Source organism: Myotis yumanensis, unplaced genomic scaffold, assembly GCF_028538775.1.
Source record: "Myotis yumanensis isolate MYYU_CA2020_CCGP unplaced genomic scaffold, mMyoYum1.0.hap1 SCAF_1, whole genome shotgun sequence".
NCBI classification, from domain to species: Eukaryota; Metazoa; Chordata; class Mammalia; order Chiroptera; family Vespertilionidae; genus Myotis; species Myotis yumanensis.
The window spans coordinates 206,830,515-206,853,561 of NW_027223752.1; the positions used below are offsets into that span (position 1 = coordinate 206,830,515).

General features: G+C 37.7%; 1 protein-coding gene across 9 annotated transcripts in view; it reads left to right on the forward strand.

Moving 5' to 3' along the window:
- Positions 1-23,047, forward strand: part of CLOCK (clock circadian regulator) — a 159,205-nt gene that overhangs the window by 58,319 nt on the left and 77,839 nt on the right. For 8 of the 9 annotated variants that reach the window (XM_070396399.1, XM_070396391.1, XM_070396381.1 and 5 more), the window contains 2 exons: positions 8,467-8,559; positions 22,105-22,194. In XM_070396399.1, the coding sequence (XP_070252500.1) occupies positions 22,148-22,194 (47 nt within the window). In that variant the 5' untranslated portion in view covers positions 8,467-8,559; positions 22,105-22,147. Of the gene's footprint in view, positions 1-8,466; positions 8,560-22,104; positions 22,195-23,047 lie in introns of those variants that run through there. The other variant, XM_070396443.1, reaches the window with a different exon arrangement.

A 23,047-nucleotide genomic window follows, 5' to 3' on the forward strand; every position in this document is an offset into this window, starting at 1 on the left:
AATTTTTATAAATGGTGGTAAATACAGTTAAGGATTGTTGACTAGGTTTTTTATTATATTAGTCAATTAAATTTAGTACTGCTTTTAATTAATGCTAATAGATCTATCAGTCCCAGAAATATCTGTGATACCAGGTTTAACCTAAATTAGAAAGTAGGTCAGTGGGTCAACAGGTTATTAGGTTAGGAAAAGATTAGTTGTGGTTTCCATTTTATAAAAACCCAGGTTCCTGTGATTTAAAAATTATTAATAAATGAAATTTAAAGTTTCTTTAAGTTATGTGAATGCTATATTAGTGTAAGAAAAAAATCTCTTACTCATGTTTTATAATGGTAATATGTTACTTTGTTATTCAGATTTCATTCTCTGGAATGGATAGGCATGTACTTTATGTTCTTATGTATAGCCAGTGCTTTTTTTTTTAAATAAATATATTTTTATTGATTTCAGAGAGGAAGGGAGCAGAGATAGGAACAATAATGATGAGAGAGAATCATTGATTGGCTGCCTCCTGCCAGCCCCTTACTGGGGATCGAGGCTGAAACCCAAGCATGTGCCCTTGACCGGAATCAAACCTGGGACCTTTCGGTCCGCAGGCCAAAGCTCTAGCCACTGAGCCAAACCAGCTAGGGTGCCAGTGCTCTTTTATTAAACAATTAAAAGGAAGAAAAAAGACAGCGATTAAGTTTTTCTCACTATAAAAATAATGCATGTTTATGAAAGGAACTTTAGAAAGTACTAAAGAACATTTTTTTAAAAAATTCATAAGCTAAAATAATTACTTAGGAATAACCACAGTTGTTACTTTTGGCATATTTGGATTTATGTTTGATGTATTTTGATGCTACTGTTACTGCTATTGGACGCTTACATTTTTTTTCTAGGTTTACTATTTTAAATAAGAATGCAATGACTATAAAACTTTGGATACATTTCTGATTATTTACTTTATTTCTCAAAGTGAAATTACTGGGTCAGAAGACATAACTACTTTCAAGGTTTACATATCTCAAACACACACACAAAGTAGGGAGATGGGGGAAGAAACAAAATGTGAAGCAGCCATAATCTGAATAGTCAGTTCCTTAAATATTCTGTAAATAGGGTCATCATTCTCCATTGGGTCATGACCTTTTCTGTATTATCTGATGCAGAGACATCAATGAAAGTAATTCATATATGCTTATTAGAATTCTTAAAGCCATCATTTAATTAAAGTTTTATTTTTATCAGTCAGACTTTCTGAGTGCTTTCTCCATTATAAGAAATGGTATGTTTGAAACTATTGAGGACTAATTCATAGGAAACCTAGCAAATATAAATAATAAATACTATGGCAGTCCCTATGCAGTTATATCATGTCATTCATTAGTCTTTATCATGGTCTGTTATAAGAAAGGCCCTAGAAATTCTTTGTTGTTAACTAATTCCTTCAAATTATTAAGTGCCTATAAATCAACAACTCTTCTTAAATCCATAAGAGAGGGAAAGCCACCAAGAGTGGAGAGTCAGACAGACAAATATAAGGAGCAACAGCTTCCCGGAACAGACTCACTGGTTGAAATCACTTTAAGGAACTGTGCTGGGTAGGAAACCTGATCTGTAATTAACAAATTGCTGGAAGCTTACTATGGACAACTTTAACAGTTAAAGACTCCAGGGGGACCTGCAGATATTGTGAGGGGCCTGCAACTATTGTGAGATTTACTTCCTGGAACTTGACCAGATTCCCACATTAAATATTAGAGAAAAATCCACTCTTGCTTCCAGCAGAGGGAGGAAAGAAGGGACACTTTTGAAATAGACTAGAAGACTCTATTCTTCTTAACAAGGCCAGTACTCAGAGGGAACTAAACCAGACTCTGAACTGCTTGGGTATTAGAGCCTAAATGACCTGGAGGAAGGGAAATTCCCAGCCCTGTTAGTCTGCATGTGGGAAAAGGGAAATACCCAACTCTAGCCCAGTCTGACTATTCTATCTCTTCTAAGGAGGGAGGGAAAAAACTGAGAAGCTCTTATGAAGTTCACATCCAGAGGCACAGGTTCACTAAAAGATTGGACCTAATGATAGGACTGTACAATGCTTCCCCTCCCTCTCCATCTCACCACTATATTACTAAAGACCTATTTACAGCAATTCCTTTTACAAGTACATCATATCCAAACCATACCAAAAGGCAAAGAACACAATTTGAAGAGATAGAGCAAGCACTGGAACCAGACATGGCAAGGATGTTGGAATTATCAGACTAGGAATTTAAAACACTATGATTAGTATGCTGAGGGCTTTAATGGGTAAAATAGACAGCATGCAAGACAGATGGCCAATGTAAGCAGAGAGGTGAAAATCCTAAAAAAGAACCAAAAGGAATCCTATATAATAAAGAGCTAATATGCAAATGGTCATCATGCCCTCACGCCGTAATGGCTCAGACACTCAACACTGGGGAGAGAGGAATGGGGACCAGCCAGGCACAAATGAGCTCGTGAGAGAGGAATGGGGATCAGCCAGGCTGCGGCCCAGAAGAGGGACAAGCCACCCACCCCGTGGTTCTGGGTGCCTGCGGCCGCAGCCTGGGCAAAGCTGGCCTGGGTCCTGGATGCCTGCGACTGGCCGGAGGAGGGAATCCTGGGTGCAGGGTGAGGCAGAGGCGGTTAGGGGCGATCAGGCCAGCAGGGGAGCAGTTAGGAGAGATCAGGTTGGTAGGGGAGCAGTTAGGGGCGATCAGGAAGGCAGGCAGAGGGGTTAGGAGCCAGTGGTCCCAGATTGTGAGAGGCAGTCGGACATCCCCTGAGGGGTCCCGATTGGAGAGGGTGCAGGCCGGGCTGAGGGTTACCCCCCCCCCCCCCCATGCACGAATTTCGTGCACCGGGCCTCTGGTATTAGAGATAAAAACTTAACAGAAATGAAGAATTACTTTGATGGGCTTACTAGTCAACTGGACACAGCTGAGGAAAGAATCTCTGAGCTAGAGGATATCTCAGTTGAATCCTCAAAAACTGAAAACCAAAGAGAACAAAGACTGAAAAATACAGAACATCCAAGGATGGGACAGCTACAAAAGGTGTAACATACATGTAATGTTACCAGAAGGATAAGTAAGAGAAAGGAGCAGAAGAAATATTTGAAACAATAATGATTGAGAATTTCTCTAAATTTATGCAGACACTAAACCACTGATTCAGAAAGCTCAGAGTTCATCAAGTGGATAAATACCCCTCCTCCCTGCCCCAAATGACACTCAGGCATGTCATTTTCAAACTATAGAAAATCAAAGATGAAAAAAAATCCTGGAAGAAATCAGAGGAAAAAATATCTATTTTATATCTATTAAATAGCCATTCCCTATCCCCCCCCACCCCCCCCGCAAGGCCCTGGCAGCCATCATTCCACTTTCTGATTCTATGAATTCAACTACTTTAGATACCTCATATACATGGAATTATGTATTATTCGTTCTTCTGTAAGTTATTTCACTTAGCAAATGTTCTCAAGGTTCATCCATGTTGTCACATATGACAAGATCTCCTTTTTAAAGGCTGCATGTATTCCATTGTATGTATGTACCATTTAATCCATGGATGGACTTTTAGGTTGTTTCCACCTCTTGGCTATTGTGAATATGCTACACTGAACATGGCAGTACAACAATCTATTTAGGTTCTACTCTCAGTTCTTTTGGATAAATACCCAGAAGTGGGATTTCTGGATCATACGGTATTTCTATTTTTAATTTTTTGAGAAACCTTTATGTTATTTTTTGTAGTGGCCACATCATTTTACAGTTCCACCAACAGTGGACAAGGTTCTAATTTCTTCATATCATTGCCAATACTTGTTAATCTTTGATTTTTTTGTTTTTATAGTAGCCATCCTAACAGATATGTGATATCTCATTGTAGTTTTGATTTACATTTTTCTGGTGATTAGTGATGTTGAGCATCTTTTTGTTTACCTGTGGGCCATTTGTATGTCTTCTTAGGAGAAATGGCTATTTAAGTCCTTTGCCCATTTTTTAAATTGGGTTAATTGATTTTTCTGCTGGTTGTAGGAGTTCCTAATATATTTTGGCTATTAATTCCTTATCAGATAAATGATTTGCAGGTATTTTCTGCCATTCATTAAATTGCCTTTTCATTTTGTTGATTTCCTTTGCTGTGCAGAAGTTTTTCAGTATGCTATAGTCCCATTTGTCAGTTTTTGCTTGTATTTCCTTTTTAGGTCATATTCAAGAAATTGTTGTCAAATCCAGTGACCTGAAACTTTCTCCAGTGTTTTCTTTTCTAAGAGTTTTATAGTTTTAGGTCTTACATATAAGTCTTTAATCTATTTTGATTTGATTTTGTGTATATGAGTGTAGTGTAAGATAAGGATCCAGTTTTATTTATTTGCATGAATATTCTGTTTTCCCAGCACCATTTATTGAAGAGACTATCCTTTCTCTTATGTAGTCTAGGCACCTTGTTGAAGATTATTTGACTACTAGAGGCCAGGTGCATGAATTTGTGCATGGGTGGGCTCTGGCCGGCCCACCCCGATGGGGGCTGATTGGGTCCGGGCTGGCAGCGGTGGTGGGATGCAGGTGGTTGGCTGGTCGGCCTCACCCCCAGTTGGGATGGGGGGGCTGATCTGGAGTGGGGCCAGCCGGGGAGAGGGGCCACAGGGGCTCTGATTGGGCTGTTTGCTGCTGTAGTGCACTTCATAGTGACCGGTTGCTTGGCTTTTTATATAGAGAGATATATGCATGGATTTATTTCTGGGCTCTCTAATCTGTTGTATTGGTCTATATGTCTGCCTTTATGCCAGTACCATACTGTTTAGATTACAGTGGCTTTGTAATTTTTTCAAGTCAGAAAGTGTGAGGCCTCTAGCTCTTTCTCACGACTATTGTGACTATTTGAGAACTGTTTGAGACTTTCTGATTGGGATGCCTTTTATTTTTTGCCTAATTGCTCTAGCTAGGACTTTCAGTACTGTGTTGAATACAAGTGGTGAGAGTAGGCATCCTTGCCTTATTCCTCATTTTAAAGAAAAAGCTTTCAATTTTTCATTTTTGAGCATGATCTTAGCTGTGGACTTTTCATATATGGACTTTGTTATCTTGAGAACTTCTATCTATTCCTAGTTTGTATAGTGTGTGTTTTTTTAATTTTATTGATTTTTTACAGAGAGGAAGGGAAAGGGATAGAGAATTAGAAACATCACTGAGAGCCGTAACCGGTTTGGCTCAGTGGATAGAGCGTCGGCCTGCGGACTCAAGGGTCCTGGGTTCGATTCTGGTCAAGGGCATGTACCTTGGTTGTGGGCACATCCCCAGTAGGGGACGTGCAGGAGGCAGCTGATCGATGTTTCTTGTCGATGTTTCTAACTCCCTATCCCTCTCCCTTCCTCTTTGTAAAAAATCAATAAAATATATTTTTAAAAAAAGAAACATCAATGAGAGAGAAACATGGATCAGCTGCCTCCTGCACACTACCTGCTGGGTATGAGCCCGCAACCAAGGTACATGTCCTTGACTGGAATCGAACCTGGGACCCTTGAATCTGCAGTTCTATCCTTTGAGCCAAACCAGTTAGGGCTTGTATAGTGTTTTTATCATGAAAGGTTGTTCAGTTCTGTCACATGCTTTTTCTGCATTGAGATAAAATTGATTAATTTTTAAATTAATTGATTTTTGAAATTTAACTTTATTGTTGACAGTATTACAAATATTTGTATATTGAGCCATCTTTGCATACCAAGGATAAATCTCACTTGATCGTGGCGTATGATCCTTGTAATATGTTGTTGAGTTTGGTTTAATATTTTGTTGACGATTTTTGCATCTGTATTCATCAGAGATATTGGCCTGTAGTTTTCTTTACTTGGTGGAGTCTGTCTAGCTTTGGTATCAGGTAATATTGGCTTTCTAAAACGAGTTTGGATGTATTCTCTCCTCAATTTTTGGAAGAGTTTGAGAGGGATTGGTGATAATTAAATTCTTTTTAAAATGTTTGGTAGAATTCACCAGTGAACCTGTTTGGTTCTGGGCTTTACTTTGTTAGGAGGTTTGATTATTGATTCAATATTCTTATTAGTTGAAAGTGTGTTCGGATTTCCTGTTTCTTCATGATTCAGTCTTGGTACTTGTATGTTTTAGGATTTATTTCTTCTTGGTTATTGAATTTGTTGGCATCTAATTGTTCATAATAGTCTTGTATGATATTTTTGTATTTCTGTGGTATTTATAATGTTTCCTCTTTTTGTTGTTTTTTCTAAAAACTACTTTTTCTCTTGCTTTTCTAGTCTTTATTTTGTTTCTGCTTTAATATTTTTTATTTTCTTCTGCTAACTTTGGGTTTAGTTTTACTTTTTTAGTTTTTCGAGGTGTAAAGTTAGGGCTTTATTTGAGGTCTTTTTTTTTTAATGTATTTACCACCACTATAAACTTCCCTCTTAGTATTGCCTTTGCTTCATTCCATAAGTCTTGATGTATTATGTTTCTGTCTCAAGATATTTTCTAATTTCCCTTTTGATTTGTTCTTTGACCCATTGGTTGTTCAAAGGGTGTTTTTCAATTTCCACACATATGTGAATTTTCCAGTTTTCCTTATGTTACTGATTCCTAGTTTTGTTCTGTTGTTGTCAGAAAAAGATATTCAATATGATTTCAAGCTTTTTAAATTTGTCATGACTTGTTTTGTGACCTAAATGTGATCTATCCTGGAGAATGTTTTATGTGTATTGGAGAAGAATATATTCTGCTATGGGGTGGGATATTCTGAATATGTCTGTTAAGTTCATGTGGTCTATAGTGTTCAAGTCACCTGTTTCCTTATTGATCTTCTGTCTGGATGTTCTATCCATTATTGAAACTGGGATATTAAAATCTATTATTGTGTTACTCTCTGTTTCTTTATTCAGTTTGTCAATGTTTGTATCAAATATTTAGGTGCTCTGATGTGGGGTTTATATATATTTACTAGAGGCTCAATGCATGAAATTCGTGCAAGAAAAGGCCTTCCTTCCCATAGCTGCCAGCACCAGCTTCCCTCTGGCACCTGGGATCTGGGCTTCCCTCGCAGCCCCAGCTTCGTCTGGACGTTCGTCCGGAGAGATGTCCTGAAGGACGTCCGGTCTAATTAGCATATTATGTTTTTATTATTATGGATAATTATACATTCCAGACAGATTGACCCTTTATTAATATATAATGCTTTATTTTTGTTTCTTGTGATAGTTTTTGTATTTTTTAAAACATAATTTACTTAAAATTTTTTAAAAATAATTCTTTATTGTTGAAAGTATTACATATGTCCCCTTTTCCCCCCCATGAACCCCCTCCAGCCTGCCCCAGGCCTCAGCACCATATTGTCTGCGTCCATGGGTTATGCATATATACAGACAAGATCTTTGGTTGATTACCTCCCACCCACCCTCCCTCCCAGTTTTTGTCTTAAAGTCTATTTTGTCTTATATAAGTATAGCCACTCCTCTCTTTTAGTTACCATTTACTTGGACTATCTTTTTCCAATCTTTAACTTTCAGCCTCTGTGGGTCCTGAAATCTAAAGCGGAGTCTCTTGTAGATAGTATAGAAATGGATCTTGTGGGTTTTTTTGGCTCTCTCTTTTTTTTTTGTAATCCTCACCTGAGAATATGTTTTTCATTGATTCTAGAAAGAGAGGAAGGAAGATGGAGAGAAAGAGAGAGAGAAACATCCATCGGTTGCCTCATACCCCTACTAAGGATGGAACCTGTAACCAGGGTATGTGCCCTGACCTGGAATCAAACCCATGACCATTCGGTGCGCAGGTTGATTATCTGTGCACTGTACAACACTGGCCAGGGCAGTTGCACCCATGTCTTTTGATTGGTAACTTCAGTTCCTTTGCATATAAAGTAATTACAGGTAGAGAAGGATTCACTGTTGCCATTTTGTTCATTATTTTTGTGTCTTGTAACTTTTCGTCATTTTTCTCTCATTGTTTTCCTTTATGTGTCATTGACTGTGTGTGTGTGTGTGTGTGTGTGTGTGTGTGTGTGTGTGTGTTGGCTTGCTTTGATTTCTTTCTCATTTCCTTTTGTGTATTCTCTATAGACATTTTCTCTGTGCTTACCATGGATCATACATAAAACATCTTATAGTTTTAACAATCTCTTATAAGCTGATAACTTAACTTTAATAATTCTACTCATTTTCTTTTCTCCACCTCCCATACATTGTCATCAATGTCACAAATTATATAGTGTATCCATAACATATTTTTATACTTATTTTTATACCTTTGTCATTTGACTTCTGCACTAAAATTTAAAGTGATTGTTTTAATTTATTATTATTTTTACATTCTTAATTTTTAGAACAAGTTTATAGAGTTTAGCATTTGTTATGTACATTTTGTGACAAAGTTCTGAATTTTGTGATATTTCAAAATTTTAAAAGTTGAATAAATCTAACAATTACTTTTGTTCTTATTTAAACAGAATTTTGAGACTGATGGTCAGCCATATTGAAGAATACATTGAACCTATAGTTTTCTGAAGAATCAGTTCAAAAGATCCCCCAAAATACAAAAGGTAATAATAGGGTTGTATCTTAGAATGCACTTTGGAATGACATTTTTCCAGAAAAGTATATTTCAAAATCCATAAGCTATCTTGACACAATAATTTGAAGAAAGTTTTACTTAACATTTTTTCCTGTTGTATTAATTTATCCTACAACATTTATTGTGCCAGCTATGTTCAGATACTATTTGTATACTGTGATGATCAAGGCAGAAACTATTCCTGCTCTCAGGGGGCTTGCATTCTAAAGGGAGGGAGGACAAATAGTAAATAAAATAATCTTGTAGTTCTGTGCAGAGAATTCAAATGGATATAGAGACTGGTGACTGCTTTCATTAGTAGTTAGAGAAGCCCTCAATGAAGAAAAATGTTTCAGTTGTGATCTGAATGGCAAGAATGTGCCAACCACATGAAGATCTGAGAGCGATCCCCTTCCTTGGGCAGTTATTATAGGAGGAGGCAGTGAAACAAAAATGACCATGGAAATAAAAAAAAAGATTCTGAGTAGCTGCAGAAATCCTGAGAAAGAAAAACAAAGTAGGAGGGATCTCAATACCAGATATCAAGCTGTATTACAGAGCCACTCAAAACTGCCTGTTACTGGCATGAGAACAGACATATAGACCAATGGAATAGAATAGAGAACCAGAAATCGACCCAAATCACTATGCTGAATTAGTATTTGACAAAGGAGGCAAGAGCATACAATGGAGTCAAGACAGTCTCTTCAGTAAATGGTGTTGGGAAAATTGGACAGATACATGCAAAAAAATGAAACTAGACCACCAACTTACACCATACACAAAAATAAACTCAAAATGGATAAAGGACTTAAACGTAAGACGGGAAACCATAAAAATACTAAAGGAATCCAAAGGCAGCAAAATCTCAGACATATGCCAAAGCAGTTTCTTCATAGATACAGCTCCTAGGGCAGTGATGGTGAACCTATGACACGCGTGTTAGAGGTGACACGCGAACTCAATTTTTTGGTTGATTTTTCTTTGTTAAATGGCATTTAAATATATAAAATAAATATCAAAAATATAAGTCTTTGTTTTACTATGGTTGCAAATATCAAAAAATTTCTATATGTGACATGGCACCAGAGTTAAGTTAGGGTTTTTCAAAATGCTGACACGCCGAGCTCAAAAGGTTCACCATCACTGTCCTAGGGCAATGGAAACTAAAGAGAAAATAAACAAATGGGACTACATCAAAATAAAAAGTACATGGCAAAAGAAACCATCAGCAAAACAACAAGAAAGCCCACTGCATGGGAGAACATGCTTGCCAGTGTGATCTATGATAAGGGTTTACTCTCCAACATTTACAGGGAACTCATACAACTTAACAAAAGGAAGATAAACAACCCATCAAATAATGGGCAACTGACCTAAATAGATACTTTTTGAAAGAAGACATAAGGAAGGCCAAGAGACATATTAAAACATGCTCAAAGTCACTAATCATCCGAGAGATGCAAATCAAAATGACAATGAGATACCATCTCACACCTATCAGAATAGCTGTCATCAACAAGTCAACAAACAACAAGTGCTGGCGAGGATGCAGAGAAAAAGGAACCCTCATGCACTGCTGGTGGGAATGCAGACTGGTGCAGCCACTGTGGAGAACAGTATGGAGTTTCCTCATAAACCTAAAAATGAAACTCCCCTTTGATCCAGTGATCCCACTTCTAGGAATATATCCCAAGAAACTAGAAACACCAATCAGAAAGGATATATGCACCTCTATATTCATAGCAGCACAATTTACAATAGCTAAGATTTGGAAACAGCCTAAGTGCCCATCAGCAGACAAATGGATTAAAAAACGGTGGTATATCTACAGGATGGAATACTTCGCTGCTGTAAAAAAGAAGGAACTCCTACCATTTGCAACAGCATGGATGGACCTGGAGAACATTATTGCTAAGCAAAATAAGTCAGTCAGAGAAAGATAAATATCACATGAGCTCACTCATTTGTGGAATATAATGAACAACGTAAATTGATGAGCAAAAACAGATCCAGAGACAGACACATCGATCAGATGCTCAAACCTCAGAAGGAAGGTAGTAGTGGAGGGTGGGGGGTAAGGGGGAGAGATCAATCAAAGGACTCGCATGCATGCATATAAGCATAACCAGTGAGCACAGACACCAGGGGCATGATGGCATGAGCTGGGGGGGCGGTTATGGGGGGATAAGGACACATACGTAATATCTTAATCAATAAAGAAAGGGGGAAAAATGACTACGGAATGCCTGAAGAACAGAAAGAGCAAATGTGACTGTAGTATAGCAAGTGGGGAAAAGAACATATGGAGTTTAGCTTGGAGAAGAAAATGGGATAGGGGTAGATTTGCAGAAGAAAGTTGTGTTCTGTTTTGGTATGTGATATTTTAGACACCTGTATAATCTGTAGTAATCTAAAAAAGGTAGTTGAATATATGACTCCTAAGTTGAGAATCTGGTCTAGCAATGTGGGTTTGGGGATTATCTACTTAAGATCATATGTCTGGATGAAATTATCTAGGAAGTGTACATAGATTGAGAAGGATTTAGCCCTGGGATGTGTCAGTGTCAGTTAGAGGAGAAGGAGCAGCTAGGGAGATAGGTGGACAAGCAGGAAAGTGTTCTGTCGTAGAAGCCAAGAAAAGTATTTAATAAATGCAGAAGTGGTCAGCTGCATCCCATGCTACTAAGATGTCAAATAGAGAGTACAGTAAAGCAGCCATTAGGTAACATGCATATCACTGATAACTCTTATATGAGTGAACAGTTTCAGAGTGTGAGAGGAGGATAAAAGCCTGATTAAAATTGATGATGAGAGAAAGAGAATCTTCAAGTTAAGATGGCAAACAATACAGTTAAATTCAATTTTCTCCCAAAAGTCATTAAAGCTGAAATAAAAGGATTTTTACAGAAGATATAACTTCACAAGAACAAAGAGGATGGGAGAGGAAGCAACTGCAACACAATTTTAGAACCTAAAAAGTGAAAGAAAATGTGGTAACTCCTTGTAGATCCTAGAATCCCAAGCCAGCTGTGAGAATGCTGAGAAACAAACATTATGGTACTACTATAGAACCTCAAATGTTCAGGAATTGAAAGCACTCTACTTCTGCAAATAGGAGTGAGGGTGGGACCAAAAACAGGATGATTTGCCTTTTTCTAACTGGAAATCCAGGTAACTACCCCTTCCTGATCAGAGCAGAAGACTGGAGATTTATTCTCTAGCAAGAATAAAATAGAGAAGTATAAAACATAGGTGAGAATAGGGGTACCATATAAAAAAATAGGGGGATTAAGAACATAGGCTACCAGATTTTTATAGTTTTCAGTAAATAGTTTAGAAGATTTTTCTCTGGAATTATAAGCAGCCTAAGACAAAAGATCTGAAGGAACTGACATTAAGAATTCCCCCAAAGAGCCCTAGCCGGTTTGGCTCAGTGGATATAGTGTTGGTCCTCAGACCAAAGGATCCCAGATTTGATTCCAATCAAGGGCAGGTACCTCAGTTGCAGGCTCCTCTGCAGCCCAGGCCCTGGTCAGGGCGTGTGCAGGAGGCAACCAATCAATGTGTTTCTCTCACATCGATGTTTCTCTCTGTCTTTTCCTCTCTCTTCCACTGTCCCTAAAAATCAATGGAAAAATATCCTCGGGTTAGGATTAATCAAAAAATAGATAATAAAAGTAAATAAATAAAAAAGAATTAAAAAAAATAAAAGGATCCCCCCCAAAGAAACATTCCAGCCATGGTTGGGTGCCTCGGTTGGTTGGAGGATCATCTTGTATACCAAAAGGTGGTAGGTTTGTTTCCTGGTCAGGGAACATACCCAGGTTGCAGGTTATGTATATGGGTAGTTTTCCAGAGATGGAATGCCAGGCACTGAGATTTCCTGTTATATATGTTCTATTCGGAATTAAAAACATAACTGCTTTTATATTTGGCAAAATTTGAATTGTTTATAAAGTTTCTTTTGTTTTTTAAATATATTTTTATTGATTTCAGAGAGGGAGGGAGGGAGGGAGAGAGAGAGAGAGAGAGAGAGAGAGAAAAACATAAATGATGAGAGAGATTCATTGATTGATTGCCCCTTGCACATCCCCTACAGGGGAATCAAGCCACATCCAGGCATGTGGCCTGACTGGGAATTGAACCCTGACCTCCTGGTTCATATGTTGATGCTCAACCACTGACCCACACCGGCTGGGCCTACAAAGTTCATTAATTACTAGTATCTCCCTATTTGATAAATATTTTTTAAAAGCTTGTTTTAAAAATGTTTATAAAGACATATACTGCCCTTGGGTTTCATTGTTATAAAATAGTAATGTGGTGTGTACTCAGCTGGGAATCATATCACTGAATGACTTTGAGCTCAAGTTGCTTATGTTAAGGAGCCTTTGATTCCTAGCTGTAACTTTTGCCGAGCCAACTCAGCCAAGGGTTCACAAGCCTGAGTGAGGGTGGTGAAGGATGGAGAAATGACAGACAGAGAGAATAAGCTGGGTCTCGGTCAGGGTTGGGCAAACTTTTTGACTCGAGGGCCACAATGGGTTCTTAAACTGGACCGGAGGGCCCGAACAAAAGCATGGATGGAGTGTTTGTGTGAACTAATATAAATTCAAAGTAAACATCATTACATAAAAGGGCACAGTCTTTTTTTTTTTTTTAGTTTTATTCATTTCAAACGGGCCTGATCCGGCCCGCGGGCCGTAGTTTGCCCACGGCTGGTCTAGGTGGATCTTCCTGTGCCTGGCTGAGGCCACAGAGAGAGATCCAGAGGCAACCTGAGCCTTTATTTTAAAGCCAGAGGTAAACAAGGTAGTGGTCACCATAGTTACAGTGTTCTTGTGAGTTTCACTTGTTTTGGCAGCACTTGCTGCACCTCCCACAGGCCATTAGCTACCTAGGAAGGATCTAGGAAGCATCATAAGGTCAAGCCTAATTATGCTAAGAGGACTGTACCCTCTAAGCTGGGACTTGTTTGTGGCTTTGCCAACAGGTCAGTCCAAGGCTTAACTCTATAGCCGTGCCCTACATCCCGCCCTTTTTTTATTTTTAAGCTACTATAATGAAAGTAAAACTTAAGCATCAAGAACAAAACTCTGGCTATTGAAACAGTAACAAAACAATGTTAATGCAAAACCCAAACTTCAGACATGTTAACATTTTAAAACTTAAACATAAAGCTCTGGCTATTAACAAAACAATGCCAATGTGTTGGCATTTTTAAAACTAGTAAGAATAACAAAACAATGCCAGTGCAAAACAGCAGTAAGTGAGTTTCTGCTAAATGAAAGTTTCTTTTGCGTATTTACTCAGAGTCCTTGGACTTGGCTGCGCAAGACTTTGCAGAAGACTGGCAGCTAACCAATGCTAGCATAGCCAGAAACATGATTGAGGGAGTAGCTTCCACATCTAGTTTTTCTACCATCTGCTGGGCCTCAGTTGTTAACTTCTTCAGCTGACCCCATGTTGGCACCTCAGTCCCTTGCATAGCCTTTCTTTTCTTCTTTTTTTCCACTTTGCTGTCATCGGGGCAACTCTCAGTCTTTTGAATGATGGGACAAGGAGCTTCTCTGGGTCCAGTATGGTGACGCACATAACGCTCTGGTACCCAAATTGGCTGTGCTGCTCCTTCTGGAAAGATACAAAACACAACCTCTTCCCCACATCATTACTAGATCTGGTAAAACTTGTTTGTGCATCCTGCCACCGGGCTAAGTCGGCAGAGGCTATTGTACAGGAGGCCTGATGCCTTTTGGCTGCTGTACGACCTTCTGCATTGTAAAATATAGAACATTCTTCTACCCCCTTTTTTTGTTTTTATAAAAAAGGTTTATATTGATGGAATTCTGACCATTCATAAAGAATGTTTATAGTTGATGGAATTCTGACCATAAAAGGATATACATTTTAGAGCTTGCTACTGCATTTTTCCTCATCCCTGGTAATGCTGTCAGGTGCTCCAAAATGTTAAATCAGAAGATATCACATAAAGCCTCAGTAAGACAGCTTATTTTAGCTCGGCTAAATGGGGTAAGAACTCATAGAAGAATAGGCTACTAAACATGGTATGATGAAACCTGAAGAAATAGCTCTGGCTTCCTAGATACATATAAGCATACATGCTCCTACAACTTCCTACTTTAACTTAAAAAGTTGCAAATTATGCAGTTTTCCTTTTTTATTGTGAATTGGTTCTACTTTTGAGCCTTAGCACTTTCAAAATAAAACCTTAACTTTGAGTCAAACTGTTAGTTTTTCTTTTTGTGTCAAGAACTTTGATGTGTTAAAACTAAGTAAAATCCATTTCACTCAATCCAAAACAGGCATTCAAAAGAAAACCCCCAAATGCTTTCTTATATCCATTTTAAGAGTAGGATTGGCGCTTTCCGCTATTGCCTGAGTCCTGATCTGTCACCCCAGGGAGAATTGCCAATCCTGTGCTTCCCCAGGGTGGCATGATAAAGGTTTACTGAGCCGGCTGGAAAGGCTGCAGTGGGGTTAAGGATAAGGCCCCTACTGAAGCCTCTGGTAACCTTCCACTATCTGTCTTGATTCCCCTGCCACATTTATCCACTCCCTTTCTGGAGTGGGCTCTAGGCAGTCCCGAATCAGGGACCACAGACTGAAAGCAGAGGCAGGCATTTCCTCTGGACCTTCAGCTATATAATGATCTCTAAGTTGTTTTCCTACTTTCTCCCATGCCTCTATATTTACCTTTCATTCCTCAGAAAACCATGTGCAGGTTTTACTTACAAAATCCAACAAAACGAAAAGCTGTTCATACCTCACAGAACAGCCCGTGCTTAGAGCATAGCATTAAGCATTGGATACGTATAAATTCTTTTCCTACGATCCTGAATTTCCCATGTTTTACACCTAGTTATATCACTGAACTTCCCTCCTTACCTTCCTTCTTGTTTTCTGCATGTGCTTCACTGGAGCATCCTTTCACCTGACAACTGTAGTTCCCCCGAACTCAGGCCCCACATTGGGTGCCACATGTGTTGAACCAGCTCAGCTAAGGGTTCACAAGCCTGAGTGAGGGTGGTGAAGGATGGAGAAATGACAGAGAGAATAAGCTGGGTCTAGGTCAGTGGTCAGCAAACTGCGGCTCGGCAAACTGCAGCTTGTGAGCCACATGCGGCTCTTTTGCCCCTTGAGTGTGGCTTTTCCACAAAATACCGGCTCTTCCACAAAATACTGACTTCTGCGCACGGGTCATGAAGTTTCAGTCGCACTGTACGTGCGCACCCGCATGTGGTATAAGATCTAGGGAGCATTATAAGGTCAAGCCTACTTATGCTAAGAGTGCTGTGCCCTCTAAGCTGGGACTTGTTTGTGGCTTTGCCAACAGGACAGTCCAAGGCTTAACCCTATAGCTGCTCCCTACAGTAACTTAATCTCTTATAATTTAATTTGTGAACTTTGGATTCCAATGACATTAACTGATCCTTTCAAAGACATATTGCACACGATACTGGCCTATTAATGTTAATATTTAAGAAAGAAGACTTTTAATAAAACTTAATCTGTATTAGTCTATATACTTGAAATTCCTTGCTGTATGTAGGGACATTGCATGTCTTCTTTTTTTTTTTTTTTTAAATCTTTATTGTTCAGATTACATTTGTTCCTCTTTTTTTCCCCCCCATAACTCCCCTCCTCCCAGTTCCCGCCCCACCCTCTGCCCTCACTCCCCACCCACTATCCTCATCCATAGGTGCACGATTTTTGTCCAGTCTCTTCCCACATCTCCCATTCCCCTTTCCCCCCCAAGAATAGTCAGTCCATTCCCTTTCTATGTCCCTGATTCATTATAATCACCAGTTCATTCTGTACATCATATTATTTATTCACTTGATTCTTAGATTCACTTGTTGATAGATGCATGTTTGTTGTTCACTATTTGTATCTTTACCTTTTTCTTCTTCCTCTTCTTAAAGGATACCTTTCAGCATTTCGTATAATACTGGTTTAGTGGTGATGAACTCCTTTAGCTTTTCCTTATCTGTGAAGCTCTTTATCTGACCTTCAATTCTGAATGATAGCTTTGATGGATAAAGTAATCTTGGTTGTAGGTTCTTGCTATTCATCACTTTGAATATTTCTTGCCACTCCCTTCTGGCCTGCAAAGTTTCTGTTGAGAAATCAGCTGACAGTCGTATGGGTATTCCCTTGTAGGTAACTGAGTTTCTTTCTCTTGCTGCTTTTAAGATTCTCTCTTTGTCTTTTGCTCTTGGCATTTTAATTATGATGTGTCTTGGTGTGGTCCTCTTTGGATTCCTTTTGTTTGGGGTTCTCTGCGCTTCCTGGACTTGTAAGTCTATTTCTTTCACCAGGTGGGGGAAGTTTTCTGTCATTATTTCTTCAAATAGGTTTTCAATATCTTGCTCTCTCTCATCTTCTGGTACCCCTATAATTCTGATGTTGGTATGTTTGAAGCTGTCCCAGAGGCTCCTTACACTATCTTCGTAATTTTGGGTTCTTTTTTCATTTTGCTTTTCTGGTTGGGTGTTTTTTGCTTCTTTGCATTTCAAATCTTTGACTTGATTCTTGCCCTCCTCTGGTCTGCTGTTGGGAGTCTGTATAATATTCTTTATTTCAGTCAGTGTATGCTTACTTTCTAGATGGTCCTTTATCACACCATCGAGGGTCTCATTAGATTTCCTGTACATCTCATCAAGTTTATCGACAGACTCTAGAAGCCTCTTGAGAGACCTCAAAAGTGTGGTTCTGAACTCAATATCCTCCCTTGATAGTTTGGGACATTGCATGTCTTCTAAAACTGAATTTTCATGGGCATGTGTGACTCTGGCTAGTTTTTTGGGGTTTTTTTTGTATTGAAAGTATGAGTCCTAGGGTAGTTGTCATACAAGAACTTTGACTATTCCCCATTTCTGTTCTGTTCCCCTATTACTACTTTGTTTCCTTAAAATTCATTTGACACCATTTAAAGAAGTCAAGAGGAATCTTCTAACAATTTCTCCAAAGTGCTTAGGCCTATTTCATCCCCCCCCCCATCTTTTCCCTTAAATACAGCATGTCTGTCAGTTGGATGGAAAAGATCTTCGACTACAGTGTTAGATATACAGTCTTTATGCTGTTGAATTAGCTATACAGCAAATAATGTTTGGAAGAATATTGTTAACAATAGTAAACTAATGTAGCATTGGTTTGTATCTTCTAAACCATTTTGTATTCATTCTTCTTATAGTCAGCATGGCCCTTCCTAATACAAGCCCTAATTCTTGGAGTCCTTTTTTTTATTTTCTAGTTTGTCCTATCTTACCTTTTGATAATTAAACTAACATAATATCAGTGCCACATAAGGCTCAGATCTGGCCTTTTAACTTTAAACTGAAACTATTCTTTTTTAATTCACCCAAATTGGCTCTTACTTTGGTACTGTTCTTTTTGTTCTAGTGAGAGAACCATTCTCTGTTATTACCATGATGATCAATATGTCTTTTGGACCAGAGAGTTGTACTTAAGTGATCTTTAAAGTCTCTCCTAACTCTTAACATTCTGTAATTCCTGTGTTCCATCTGTTGATGTCCATGTAGACATTTAAAATCAGTATTTTTTTCTGGTGCTAGTACTTTTTAGTTTTACCTTGGGGGATCACTCTTTTTTTTTTTTTAAGAAGTCTTAGCCCTTCACAGTCTCATTTCTGCAGTCATAACCACACAGGTAGTGCAGCATCATTTATCAAGGGTTATTCTCTTCCTCTCAAGAGTGTACATTTGAAAATGACAGCCCTAACCAGTTTGGCTGAGTGGATAGAGTGTCGGCCTGCGGACTGAGGGGTCCCAGGTTCGATTCCGGTCAGGGGCGTGTGCCTTGGTTGCGAGCATACCCCCAGTGGGGGGTGTGCAGGAGGCAGCTGGTCAATGTTCTCTCTCATCATCGTTTCTGGCTCTCTGTCCCTCTCACTTCCTCTCTGTGAAAAGAATGAATAAAATATATTTTTTTTAAAAAGAAAGAAAGTGACAAAATATTTTAGAATCCATATTCTTAGAATACCTTTAATCTTCTCTGGTTTAGTTAGAGTTACATATTAAATTTACACTATTTTCTAAATTTTATTTTGTTTTATGATTATAACAATTTATTATATGCTCACTCTATAACAATGTGTTTAAGAGTATCTAAAGAAAATTACCAAAATTAATCTATGAAGTAAAGTCCTGAAGAACTAATTATCGTGGAAGAGAAGGAAAAGATTAAGATCTAGCATTAAAGAGGGAAATGAGACAGATGGTTCCACAGCTCAGTTTTCTAATCTTCAAAGAATAGATTATATCAATGCTAATTAATATATACTAGGCCCTGGAAAAAAAGGAAAGTTTTTCAATTTATTTTATAAAGCAAGCATAATTTTAGTATTTAACTCTGATAAAGATAGTATAAAAAAGGAAACTATTGACCTATCTTACAGCTATAGATGCAAAAATCCTAAATAAAATAGTAACAGATGTAGTCTAGAAATACAAAACTGTAGCTAAGAAGAATTTGTTCTAGAATTATTAAACACAGCATCATTGACAGCAGCTGGTCAATGTTCTCTCTCATCATCGTTTCTGGCTCTCTGTCCCTCTCACTTCCTCTCTGTGAAAAGAATGAATAAAATATATTTTTTTTAAAAAGAAAGAAAGTGACAAAATATTTTAGAATCCATATTCTTAGAATACCTTTAATCTTCTCTGGTTTAGTTAGAGTTACATATTAAATTTACACTATTTTCTAAATTTTATTTTATTTTATGATTATAACAATTTATTATATGCTCACTCTATAACAATGTGTTTAAGAGTATCTAAAGAAAATTACCAAAATTAATCTATGAAGTAAAGTCCTGAAGAACTAATTATCGTGGAAGAGAAGGAAAAGATTAAGATCTAGCATTAAAAAGGGAAATGAGACAGATGGTTCCACAGCTCAGTTTTCTAATCTTCAAAGAATAGATTATATCAATGCTAATTAATATATACTAGGCCCTGGAAAAAAAGGAAAGTTTTTCAATTTATTTTATAAAGCAAGCATAATTTTAGTATTTAACTCTGATAAAGATAGTATAAAAAAGGAAACTATTGTCCTATCTTACAGCTATAGATGCAAAAATCCTAAATAAAATAGTAACAGATGTAGTCTAGAAATACAAAACTGTAGCTAAGAAGAATTTGTTCTAGAATTATTAAACACAGCATCAAGAAATCTAACATAATACTTTTGTTGAAAAATTAAAGGTGAAAAATCATATCATCCTATTAATAGTTCCTGAAAAGCCATTTCATAAAATTCACCTATTAATCTTTAAGGAAAATAAGAACAAAATAATAGTTGTTGGATATCATAAAGTTTCTTTATCAAAAACCAATAGCTAGTATCATTCTAATCAGCAGAATATGGAAAACATTCTTATTAAAATCAAGAAGCAGGCAAGAATGCCCACTATTTTCATTTTAATTTGGTATTTTCTTTTTTTTCCCCAATCTTTATTTCTTTATTGATTAAGGTATTAAATATGTGACCTCATTCTCCCCATTATAAGGGCTATTCCAAGGTTACTATTCTACTGCTCTACTGATGCACTACAGGAAGTGACTGAAGGAGTTTATCCTTCCCAGTAAAGGTTATGTCCTCCCAGCCTCGCTGCTTGCCTTCCCTGGGACTGCCCTTTGTCGGTGGGTCTCCAGGGGTATAGGCTTTGGTGCTTTCCCTGGTGGACAGACCCCTGGGGATGTGGGCCCAACAAGTCCCAAATTTATTGCCAACAGTCTTAGTCCAAGTTCTTCATAAGTAGTACATGGTATTTCTGTAACACTAGGGGGTTTTACTGATTCATTCCCCTCCCCAGTCCTGTCAATCCCCAACTCCAGGGAAATATCCCCACCTGGGGAAACAACCTTTCTCGGGGAGGTGGCCCTGGTTAGAACACATAGTGCTAAGAAGGGGAGCAAACATATTAAGAACAGTATGCCAGGTCTCTTGAAACATATGCTGTACAGATGTTTCTTCCTTGCAGCAACTGTGTCAAGCAACAAGGATGGACCGGCTTCCAGCAGGTAGTGCTGAGGCCAGGATCCTAGTCTCAAGCAGCTCTGTTTCTCAAGATGGTGTGGTCTCTGTGCCCGCGCTGGCCGCCCAGGAGTGTCCGCTCTGGGAGTGGGGCTCCGCCATCTAAGACTGCCCGGTTTGGCAGCCCCTTGGAAGACCTGCAGAATCTAACTGTCTCTAGCTCATACACACACACACCACACACGTCCACACACTTTATCGCTCCCTCGCTCTCTCACACTCCCTCCCTACCTTCCTGCCAGTCGCCATCTTCCTCTCCTCGGTATTTTCCTATTTTCTAAATTTTAAATAAAAATATAGTTAAAGTAGAATTTTTTTTTATGCCTCAAAACTGTTAGGATATTTATTAGAATTAAGGTGGTGTTTTTCTTTAACTCATGACTATAGGACAAAGTATCTTGTATGGATTAAGCCTTCCTTACACTTTAGAAAAACTGTGCAGAATGTAGAGAGACCAATTTTAGTCTTGTGATTCTGTTTTAAAGCAGTGAATTTTAATTTCTTCAATGTGGGTGTAAGACTTTATAATAAGGCTCTTCTCTACTTGCTCTCGCCACTACCAGTCCTATTCTCCCTTTATGTTGTAATGATTAAAACTGTAAGTTGTAACAAGGCTAGCTTTTTCTCTAAATAAAATGCTAACCCTCCTAAGTGTCTCAAATATGATGCTACCTCATCACACAAAGGCCTATCCCTTTGCAAATTGCTATTCCTGTGGCTTTAAGTCATTTCAGCTATTACCTCTTACTGTCCTATAGTCTGTTATTTCTCAAACTTAAATGGTGATAGAAATCTCATGGGGACTTTGTTAAAATATCATTCTGATTCAGAAGAACTTGGGTGGGTCCAGGATTCTCTCTTGTAATAAGCTCACAGGTGTGGCTGATGCTGATGGTCTCTGGACCATATTTTCAGGAACAACAATGTAGACTACTTGGCAAACGTATTGTCTTCAAGAGTATTTCCTCTCACTCCTTCCTACCATCATTATTCCTTTTATTATTTAGGTACATAGCTCCTTATTCAATTCCAAATTTTTGCCTAAAGGGACTCTGTCTTTCATCCTTGTATTCCCAAAGCTTACCATAATGTGTAACCAAAAATAAGCTTGCAACAAATGTTTATTGCTGATTAGATGGTGTTATTACAGCCTATTTGTAGTAACTAGTCTAAAATACATACTGAGTATTAAGTGTAGCTCTTAAATTTTGATTATTTAATAGTAGAGAGAAAATGAATTGTGAACCTCATTTTTTTCCTGTAGATCTTTTTTTGAAGGAAAAAAAGCCTGAAATGTGCCCCAGCTAAAGCTATTTGCTTTAAAATGTTCTTGCCTTTAGTACAAAAATATTATGAAGTTTCTATAATAACATATAGTGTTTCTCAATATTACTATGTTTGTAGAATAAGATTTTTAGAAAACTGATTGTTTTTGTTTTTTTTCCCTCCCAAGGAGAAGTACAAATGTCTACCACAAGACGAAAACGTAATATGTTATGTTGTTTACCGTAAGCTGTAGTAAAATGAGCTCGATTATTGACAGGTATGTTGTTAGAAACTTTTATTTTGAATTATATAAAGCCATTTTAAGACTCACAATTAGAGTAATGGTTATATCAAACCTGATAAAAGGAGTTTTTTTGCTTAAATATAATTACTGTTACATTTAATTTCTGTATTTAGGCAGCATAGTGTAATAGTAAGTAAGAGCCAAAGTCAGGTGTGAATGGCTGTGTCTTTGAGCTATAATTTTGAGTATTTGAGTATTTTGTTTAGCTGCTCTGAAAGAAATTGTGACAGTTGCAAATGTTTCCTTGGTATCTTCTGGAATCATCTATCTCTTTATTTCTTGTTCTTTTTCACCTTATTAATTGGTGCTAACTCCATTCCATTAAGCCTTTTAGCATTTGTGACTGATAAAAGGTAACTATAATTAGGATTTCATTAGTTGAAATTATAATCTTTATATTTTACTCTTGGGAAAAGGATAAACTTCCTTGTTTCTTTGACCTTAATATTATATTTTTAACATTTTAACATCTTTTTGATATTGGAATTCATCTTACAATTGGCTTATCATAGTTTAATTGGTAGCATTTTTTTTCTTAGTGGCACATAAAATATTGATAAATAGTGAATGGTGCTTAAATTAGATGAAGTACATTAACATTTTTAAAGCAACTTCTCTTTGACAGCTAGCTAATGTGTAGAATACTTTTTATATATTATTTAAATTAACAATTATTTTGTGATATTTTTCAGGTGAGGAAACTATAGGTTAGAGAGATTAAATAATGTGTTTAAAGTCACATAGTAAGTGATGAGCAGGAATTATGACCTGCGTTGGTCTGTCTGACACTAAAGTTCCTGTGCTTTTATTATACTGTACTGTGTGA